Source organism: Nerophis lumbriciformis, linkage group LG16 (assembly GCF_033978685.3).
Source record: "Nerophis lumbriciformis linkage group LG16, RoL_Nlum_v2.1, whole genome shotgun sequence".
Taxonomy (NCBI): Eukaryota; Metazoa; Chordata; class Actinopteri; order Syngnathiformes; family Syngnathidae; genus Nerophis; species Nerophis lumbriciformis.
The window spans coordinates 6131894-6142098 of NC_084563.2; the positions used below are offsets into that span (position 1 = coordinate 6131894).

Genomic DNA, 10205 nt, shown 5'->3' on the forward strand with positions numbered 1-10205 from the left:
AAGAAGTAAACCCATAAGATCCTTATCACTGATCCACTAGGATCCAGAAGAACTGATCCACCATGAAGTGGTGCAAATGGACTTCAGACCTGGACCGGTTAAGTCAACATGACCCCAAAAAACTCAAATCAATACTAATCAGCAAGTTTGTTTTGTTTCCTTCAAAATAAAAGCCGGACCGTCGATTTGTGTGATTTTATTGTGGTCAGTAACAGTTTTGTGTCACGTTTGAAAAGATTCTTTTTTTCGCTTGGGATTTGAAAGTCAACTTTAGAAAAAACTGTTGAGGTATTTGTACACAAAAATCAACACTTTGATTGGCAGTAGAAGCAACAACAACAACAACAACAACAACAACAGGAAATGAAGGATAAATAAAAGTTGTGATTTGAAAGGATTTGGACTCTTCATCAAATGATTGAACAACAACAACAACAACAAAAATGGCGGCCGGCACCGCTTCAAGTTTTTTTTCTCCCCTCTGAAATCCGCGGCGGGCGTCAGGCCACGCCTCCACGGGAAATCATTTGCATTGAGTGGCGTGACTCCTCCCACCGCGCGGGAGACACAGAAAAGTGCAAGTCCGGCGGGGTCACAGGACGCTCTCGGTGGCGCCGTCCACGTGACCGCGGCGCAGGGCGGCCACGTCCGGCAGGACCTCTCGGCGCCGCACCAAAGCGTCTTTGGAATGGTAGTCGTCACTTTGGTCCTTGGCGAAGTTCACGAACACCTGGGGAGGGGAGACCTTAACACTGTGGTGTGTGTGTGTGTGTGTGTGTGCTGACCTGGTCCAGAGTGGTCTGGGTCACAGAGTAGTCCTGGATGGTGAGGTGGTGTATGTGTGTGTGTGTGTGTGTGTGTGTGTGTGTGTGTGTGTGTGCTGACCTGGTCCAGAGTGGTCTGGGTCACAGAGGTGGTGTATGTGTGTGTGTGTGTGTGCTGACCTGGTCCAGAGTGGTCTGGGTCACAGAGTAGTCCTGGATGCTGTGGTGGTGTATGTGTGTGTGTGTGTGTGTGTGTGTGTGTGCTGACCTGGTCCAGAGTGGTCTGGGTCACAGAGTAGTCCTGGATGGTGAGGTGGTGTATGTGTGTGTGTGTGTGTGTGTGTGTGTGTGTGTGTGTGTGTGTGTGTGCTGACCTGGTCCAGAGTGGTCTGGGTCACAGAGGTGGTGTATGTGTGTGTGTGTGTGTGCTGACCTGGTCCAGAGTGGTCTGGGTCACAGAGTAGTCCTGGATGCTGAGGTGGTGTATGTGTGTGTGTGTGTGTGTGTGTGTGTGTGCTGACCTGGTCCAGAGTGGTCTGGGTCACAGAGTAGTCCTGGATGCTGAGGTGGTGTATGTGTGTGTGTGTGTGTGTGTGCTGACCTGGTCCAGAGTGGTCTGGGTCACAGAGTAGTCCTGGATGCTGAGGTGGTGTATGTGTGTGTGTGTGTGTGTGCTGACCTGGTCCAGAGTGGTCTGGGTCACAGAGTAGTCCTGGATGCTGAGGTGGTGTATGTGTGTGTGTGTGTGTGTGTGTGTGTGTGTGCTGACCTGGTCCAGAGTGGTCTGGGTCACAGAGTAGTCCTGGATGCTGAGGTGGTGTATGTGTGTGTGTGTGTGTGTGTGTGTGTGTGTGTGTGTGTGTGTGCTGACCTGGTCCAGAGTGGTCTGGGTCACAGAGTAGTCCTGGATGCTGAGGCTGAGTTTGTTGTTGGCCAGGATGAAGAAGATGTGAGTGAGTGAGCTGAGAGAAGAAGGCAGTTGGTACTGCAGCATGTTGCCATGTTTCTCCTTCAGTGTGCTGCCTCTCAGCTCACTCTCGATCATCTTCATCACCGGCAGCAGGTCTGGGTCATCACCCGCTACTCTCAGCATGATGGTGTAGCCGTCTCCGAACCTGCACGTGTCACATGTCACGTGTCACGTGTCACATGTCACTTGTCATGTGAGGAACTAGAGTTGTGTGTGTGTTGTACCTGTTCTTTAAATGTTGCACGCTGCCGAGACATTTGAACCTGCCGTTCACCATGATGGCCATCCTGGTGCACAGTGCCTCACACTCCTCCATGCTACACACACACACACACACACACACACACACACACACACACACACACACACACACACACACACACACACACACACACACACACCTCAAGTTGTGTTGACTTACTTGCTAAACTTGTGGTAACATAATAGCTACAGTTGTGTTGACATAGCTGCTAAAGTTGTGTTGACATAATACCTAGAGTTGTGTTGACATAGTTGCTAAAGTTGTGTTGACATAATACCTAAAGTTGGGTTGACATAATACCTAAAGTTGTGTTGACATATCTGCTAAAGTTGTGTTGACATAGTTGCTAAAGTTGTGGTAACATAATAGCTAAAATTGTGTTGACATAGCTGCAAAAGTTGTGTTAACATAATAGCTAAAGTTGTGTTGACATAGTTGCTTAAGTTGTGTTGACATAGTATAAGTTGTGTTAACATAATAGCTAAAGTTGTGTTGACATAGTAGTATAAGTTGTGTTAACATAATAGCTAAAGTTATGTTGACATAGTTGCTAAAGTTGTGTTGACATAATAGCTAAAGTTGTGTTGACATAGTTGCTAAAGTTGTGTTGACATAGTAGTATAAGTTGTGTTAACATAATAGCTAAAGTTATGTTGACATAGTTGCTAAAGTTGTGTTGACATAGTTGCTAAAGTTGTGTTGACATAATAGCTAAAGTTGTGTTGACATAGTTGCTAAAGTTGTGTTGACATAGTAGTATAAGTTATGTTGACAAAGTTGCTAAAGTTGTGTTGACATAGTTGCTAAAGTTGTGTTGGCATAGTTGCTAAAGGTGGGTTAACATAGTTGCTAAAGTTGTGGTAACATAATAACTAAAGTTGTGTGGACATTGTTGTATAATGTGTTGACATAGCTGCTAAAGTTGTGTTGACATAATACCTAAAGTTGTGTTGACATAGTTGCTAAAGTTGTGTTGACATAATACCTAGAGTTGTGTTGACATAATACCTAAAGTTGTGTTGACATAATAGCTAAAGTTGTGTTGACATAGTTGCTAAAGTTGTGTTGACATAGTAGTATAAGTTGTGTTAACATTATAGCTAAAGTTATGTTGACATAGTTGCTAAAGTTGTGTTGACATAGTTGCTAAAGTTGTGTTGACATAATACCTAGAGTTGTGTTGACATAATACCTAAAGTTGTGTTGACATAATAGCTAAAGTTGTGTTGACATAATAGCTAAAGTTGTGTTGACATAGCTGCTAAAGTTGTGTTGACATAATACCTAGAGTTGTGTTGACATAGTTGCTAAAGTTGTGTTGACATAATACCTAAAGTTGGGTTGACATAATACCTAAAGTTGTGTTGACATATCTGCTAAAGTTGTGTTGACATAGTTGCTAAAGTTGTGGTAACATAATAGCTAAAGTTGTGGTAACATAATAGCTAAAATTGTGTTGACATAGCTGCAAAAGTTGTGTTAACATAATAGCTAAAGTTGTGTTGACATAGATGCTAAAGTTGTGTTGACATAGTATAAGTTGTGTTAACATAATAGCTAAAGTTGTGTTGACATAATAGTATAAGTTGTGTTAACATAATAGCTAAAGTTATGTTGACATAGTTGCTAAAATTGTGTTGACATAGTTGCTAAAGTTGTGTTGACATAATAGCTAAAGTTGTGCTGACATAGTTGCTAAAGTTGTGTTGACATAGTTGCTAAAGGTGTGTTAGCATAGTTGCTAAAGTTGTGGTAGTATAATAACTACAGTTGTGTAAACATAGTTGCTAAAGGTGTGTTAGCATAGTTGCTAAAGGTGTGGTCCCACCTGTGTGAGGTGAGCACCACGGAGCGTCCCTCCTTGATGACACTCAGGATGCAGTTCCAAAGGGCGCGGCGAGCTTTGGGGTCCATGCCGGTGGTGGGCTCGTCCTGTAAGCAGTGCAACAGCCGAGTTAAGCTCCGCCCACAGGTGTACCAGGAAGCAGAGCAGGAGGGGCATCAGAAGGGGCGGCATCCTCACTTTGTTGTCTGAGTCAGCTTGTTTGAAATATCAAACACAACGCTGCACTCTGATTGGCTCCACACACTACACAGTCTTTTGCATAAATACACAATTGCACAACTCTGATTTGCTGCTAAATACACAATTGCTATGTACAACAACAACAACAACAACTCTGATATGCTGCCATCTAAGCGCCGTCTTTTTCATGGACGCCCCTGCTTATTTCAGCAAGACAATGCCAAGCCACATTCAGCACGTGTTACAACAGCGTGGCTTCGTAACAAAAGAGTGCGGGTACTTTCCTGGCCCGCCTGCAGTCCAGACCTGTCTCCCATTGAAAATGTGTGGCGCATTATGAAGCGTAAAATACGACAGCGGAGACCCCGGACTGTTGAACGACTGAAGCTCTACTTAAAACAAGAATGGGAAAGAATTCCACTTTCAAAGCTACAACAATTAGTTTCCTCAGTTCCCAATCGTTTATTGAGTGTTGTTAAAAGAAAAGGTGATGTAACACAGTGGTGAACATGCCCTTTCCCAACTATTTTGGCACGTGTTGCAGCCATGAAATTCTAAGTTAATGATTATTTGCAAAAAAAAAATAAAGTTTATGAGTTTGAACATCAAATATGTTGTCTTTGTAGCATATTCAACTGAATATGGCTTGAAAAGGATTTGCAAATCATTGTATTCCGTTTATATTTACAGCTAACACAATTTCCCAACTCATATGGAAACGGGGTTTGTAGCTAAAGCTGGTACAATTTTGCTGAAGTTGAGTTTACAAAGTAGCTAAAGTTGTGTTAACAAAGTAGCTGAATGTGTGTTAACAAAGTAGCTAAAGTTGTGTGACAAAGTAGCTAAAGTTGTGTTAACAAAGTAGCTGAATGTGTGTTAACAAAGTAGCTGCAGTTGTGTGACAAAGTAGCTAAAAATGTGTGTTAACAAAGTAGCTAAAGTTGTGTGACAAAGTAGCTAAAGTTGTGTTAACAAAGTAGCTGAATGTGTGTTAACAAAGTAGCTGCAGTTGTGTGACAAAGTAGCTAAAAATGTGTGTTAACAAAGTAGCTGAATGTGTGTTAACAAAATAGCTGCAGTTGTGTGACAAAGTAGCTAAAGTTGTGTGACAAAGTAGCTGAATGTTTGTTAACAAAGTAACTGCAGTTGTGTGACAAAGTAGCTGAATGTGTGTTAACAAAGTAACTGCAGTTGTGTGACAAAGTAGCTAAAGTTGTGTGACAAAGTAGCTAAAGTTATGTCAACTAAGTAGCTAAAGTTGTGTGACAAAGTAGCTAAAGTTATGTCAACTAAGTAGCTAAAGTTGTGTGACAAAGTAGCTGAAAGTGTGTTAACAAAGTAGCTGCAGTTGTGTGACAAAGTAGCTAAAGTTATGTCAACTAAGTAGCTAAAGTTGTGTGACAAAGTAGCTAAAGTTATGTCAACTAAGTAGCTAAAGTTGTGTGACAAAGTAGCTAAAGTTATGTCAACTAAGTAGCTAAAGTTGTGTGACAAAGTAGCTAAAGTTATGTCAACTAAGTAGCTAAAGTTGTGTGACAAAGTAGCTAAAGTTATGTCAACTAAGTAGCTAAAGTTGTGTGACCAAGTAGCTAAAGTTGTGTGACAAAGTAGCTAAAGTTGTGTGACAAAGTAGCTAAAGTTATGTCAACTAAGTAGCTAAAGTTGTGTGACAAAGTAGCTGAATGTGTGTTAACAAAGTAGCTGCAGTTGTGTGACAAAGTAGCTAAAGTTGTGTGACAAAGTAGCTGAATGTGTGTTAACAAAGTAACTGCAGTTGTGTGACAAAGTAGCTAAATTTATGTCAACAAAGTAGCTAAATTTATGTCAACTAAGTAGCTAAAGTTGTGTGACAAAGTAGCTAAAGTTGTGTGACAAAGTAGCTAAAGTTGTGTTAACAAAGTAGCTGAATGTGTGTTAACAAAGTAGCTGCAGTTGTGTGACAAAGTAGCTAAAGTTATGTCAACTAAGTAGCTGCAGTTGTGTGACAAAGTAGCTAAAGTTGTGTGACAAAGTAGCAAAAACTGTGTGTTAACAAAGTAGCTGAATGTGTGTTAACAAAGTAGCTGCAGTTGTGTGACAAAGTAGCTAAAGTTATGTCAACTAAGTAGCTAAAGTTGTGTGACAAAGTAGCTAAAGTTATGTCAACTAAGTAGCTAAAGTTGTGTGACAAAGTAGCTAAAGTTATGTCAACTAAGTAGCTAAAGTTGTGTGACAAAGTAGCTGAAAGTGTGTTAACAAAGTAGCTGCAGTTGTGTGACAAAGTAGCTAAAGTTATGTCAACTAAGTAGCTAAAGTTGTGTGACAAAGTAGCTAAAGTTATGTCAACTAAGTAGCTAAAGTTGTGTGACCAAGTAGCTAAAGTTGTGTGACAAAGTAGCTAAAGTTATGTCAACTAAGTAGCTAAAGTTGTGTGACAAAGTAGCTGAAAGTGTGTTAACAAAGTAGCTGCAGTTGTGTGACAAAGTAGCTAAAGTTATGTCAACTAAGTAGCTGCAGTTGTGTGACAAAGTAGCTAAAGTTATGTCAACTAAGTAGCTGCAGTTGTGTGACAAAGTAGCTAAAGTTATGTCAACTAAGTAGCTAAAGTTGTGTGACCAAGTAGCTAAAGTTGTGTGACAAAGTAGCTAAAGTTATGTCAACTAAGTAGCTAAAGTTGTGTGACAAAGTAGCTGAATGTGTGTTAACAAAGTAGCTGCAGTTGTGTGACAAAGTAGCTAAAGTTGTGTGACAAAGTAGCTGAATGTGTGTTAACAAAGTAACTGCAGTTGTGTGACAAAGTAGCTAAATTTATGTCAACAAAGTAGCTAAATTTATGTCAACTAAGTAGCTAAAGTTGTGTGACAAAGTAGCTAAAGTTGTGTGACAAAGTAGCTAAAGTTGTGTTAACAAAGTAGCTGAATGTGTGTTAACAAAGTAGCTGCAGTTGTGTGACAAAGTAGCTAAAGTTATGTCAACTAAGTAGCTAAAGTTGTGTGACAAAGTAGCTAAAGTTGTGTGACAAAGTAGCAAAAACTGTGTGTTAACAAAGTAGCTGAATGTGTGTTAACAAAGTAGCTGCAGTTGTGTGACAAAGTAGCTAAAGTTGTGTGACAAAGTAGCTGAATGTGTGTTAACAAAGTAGCTGCAGTTGTGTGACAAAGTAGCTAAAGTTGTGTGACAAAGTAGCTGAATGTGTGTTAACAAAGTAACTGCAGTTGTGTGACAAAGTAGCTAAATTTATGTCAACAAAGTAGCTAAATTTATGTCAACTAAGTAGCTAAAGTTGTGTGACAAAGTAGCTAAAGTTGTGTGACAAAGTAGCTAAAGTTGTGTTAACAAAGTAGCTGAATGTGTGTTAACAAAGTAGCTGCAGTTGTGTGACAAAGTAGCTAAAGTTATGTCAACTAAGTAGCTAAAGTTGTGTGACAAAGTAGCTAAAGTTGTGTGACAAAGTAGCAAAAACTGTGTGTTAACAAAGTAGCTGAATGTGTGTTAACAAAGTAGCTGCAGTTGTGTGACAAAGTAGCTAAAGTTATGTCAACTAAGTAGCTAAAGTTGTGTGACAAAGTAGCTAAAGTTGTGTGACAAAGTAGCTAAAGTTATGTCAACTAAGTAGCTAAAGTTGTGTGACAAAGTAGCTAAAGTTGTGTGACAAAGTAGCTAAAGTTGTGTCAACTAAGTAACTGCAGTTGTGTGACAAAGTAGCTAAATTTATGTCAACAAAGTAGCTAAATTTATGTCAACTAAGTAGCTAAAGTTGTGTGACAAAGTAGCTAAAGTTGTGTGACAAAGTAGCTAAAGTTGTGTTAACAAAGTAGCTGAATGTGTGTTAACAAAGTAGCTGCAGTTGTGTGACAAAGTAGCTAAAGTTATGTCAACTAAGTAGCTAAAGTTGTGTGACAAAGTAGCTAAAGTTGTGTGACAAAGTAGCAAAAACTGTGTGTTAACAAAGTAGCTGAATGTGTGTTAACAAAGTAGCTGCAGTTGTGTGACAAAGTAGCTAAAGTTATGTCAACTAAGTAGCTAAAGTTGTGTGACAAAGTAGCTAAAGTTGTGTGACAAAGTAGCTAAAGTTATGTCAACTAAGTAGCTGCAGTTGTGTGACAAAGTAGCTAAAGTTGTGTTAACAAAGTAGCTAAAGTTATGTCAACTAAGTAGCTAAAGTTGTGTGACAAAGTAGCTAAAGTTGTGTGACAAAGTAGCAAAAACTGTGTGTTAACAAAGTAGCTGAATGTGTGTTAACAAAGTAGCTGCAGTTGTGTGACAAAGTAGCTAAAGTTATGTCAACTAAGTAGCTAAAGTTGTGTGACAAAGTAGCTAAAGTTGTGTGACAAAGTAGCTAAAGTTATGTCAACTAAGTAGCTGCAGTTGTGTCGGAGCCATGTAGCTAAAGATGCTAAAGTGTACAACTCACCAAGAAGACGACGGGCGGCGCACCGATCAGAGCCATGGCGGTGGACAGTTTCCTCAAGTTCCCGCCACTGTAACTTCCTGCCGCTTTGTCGGCGTACTTGAGCAGCCCCAACTTCCTGATCCCCCACTCTGCCACCTGTCAATCATCCAGGGTCATGTCAAGTGGTAGTCAATCATCCAGGGTCAAGTCAAGTGGTAGTCAATCATCCAGGGTCATGTCAAGTGGTAGTCAATCATCCAGGGTCAAGTCAAGTGGTAGTCAATCATCCAGGGTCATGTCAAGTGGTAGTCAATCATCCAGGGTCACGTCAAGTGGTAGTCAATCATCCAGGGTCATGTCAAGTGGTAATCAATCATCCAGGGTCATGTCAACTGGTAGTTAATCATCCAGGGTCATGTCAAGTGGTAGTCAATCATCCAGGGTCATGTCAACTGGTAGTTAATCATCCAGGGTCACGTCAAGTGGTAGTCAATCATCCAGGGTCATGTCAAGTGGTAGTCAATCATCCAGGGTCATGTCAAGTGGTAGTCAACCATCCAGGGTCATGTCAAGTGGTAGTCAATCATCCAGGGTCAAGTCAAGTGGTAGTCAATCATCCAGGGTCATGTCAAGTGGTAGTCAACCATCCAGGGTCATGTCAAGTGGTATTTGCACACTCACCTGGCAGACTTCCTTGCCAGGAACTCCTCTCAGGATGGCGTAGAGTTCCAGGTGTTCTCTTCCTGTCAGCAGCTCGTTGATGGCGTCAAACTGAGGGCAGTAGCCCATGTTCTGGTGCACCTGCTCCAGTTCTCGCAGGATGCTGAGGGCACTCACCTTGTTAGCGTGTGATGCTAACACCCGCTAATGTGTCAGTGAGCGTGTTAGCATGTGATGCTAACACCCCACACTCACCTCTTCCCTGCCAGGAAGGCCTCACCACTTGTCACCATGGTGTCTCCTGTTAGCATCTTGAAGGTGGTCGTCTTGCCCGCTCCGTTCACGCCCAGCAGGCCGAAACACTGACACACACAGACACACACACACACACTTAACTAAGTTCATCTCTGGATGTGTGTGTGTGTGTGTGTGTGTGCAAACCTCGCCAGGAGGAATTCCAACACAAAGTCGGTCAACTGCTGGCTTCTGGTTCCTTTTGAAGACCTGAAAGTCATGAAAAAGGAAAGTCAAGTTCATTATATTTATATAGCTGTCTTCTGTAGAGACTCAAAGTGCTTCCCATAGTGACAGCCATTATCTACATCTTTCAACTTTGACACCCTCACTCCAACATGATGACACCCTCACTCCAAAATGACACCCTCACTCCAACATGATGACACCCTCACCACAACATGATGACACCCTCACTCCAACATGATGACACCCTCACCACAACCTGATGACACCCTCACTCCAACATGATGACACCCTCACTCCAACATGATGACACCCTCACTCCAACATGATGACACCCTCACCCCAACATGATGACACCTTCACCCCAACATGATGACACCCTCACTCCAACATGATGACACCTTCACCGCAACATGATGACACCCTCACCCCAACATGATGACACCCTCACTCCAACATGATGACACCCTCACCCCAACATGATGACACCCTCACCCCAACCTGATGACACCCTCACCCCAACATGATGACACCCTCACCCCAACATGATGACACCTTCACCTCAACATGATGACACCCTCACTCCAACATGATGACACCCTCACCCTAACATGATGACTCCCTCACCCCAACATGATGACACCCTCACTCCAACATGACACCCTCACCCC

The 10205-nt window shown here is 41.8% G+C and overlaps 1 protein-coding gene across 1 annotated transcript in view; it reads right to left on the reverse strand.

Moving 5' to 3' along the window:
- Nucleotides 1-289: 289 nt before the first annotated feature.
- Nucleotides 290-10205, reverse strand: part of abca1b (ATP-binding cassette, sub-family A (ABC1), member 1B) — an 82100-nt gene continuing 72184 nt past the window's right edge. The window contains exons 42-49 of the mRNA XM_061976546.2: nt 9496-9558; nt 9310-9416; nt 9076-9217; nt 8416-8550; nt 3825-3928; nt 1959-2051; nt 1636-1879; nt 290-730 (exon numbers count right to left, since the gene is read on the reverse strand). Coding sequence (XP_061832530.1) covers nt 593-730; nt 1636-1879; nt 1959-2051; nt 3825-3928; nt 8416-8550; nt 9076-9217; nt 9310-9416; nt 9496-9558 — 1026 coding nt within the window. The 3' untranslated portion in view covers nt 290-592. The remainder of the gene's footprint in view (nt 731-1635; nt 1880-1958; nt 2052-3824; nt 3929-8415; nt 8551-9075; nt 9218-9309; nt 9417-9495; nt 9559-10205) is intronic.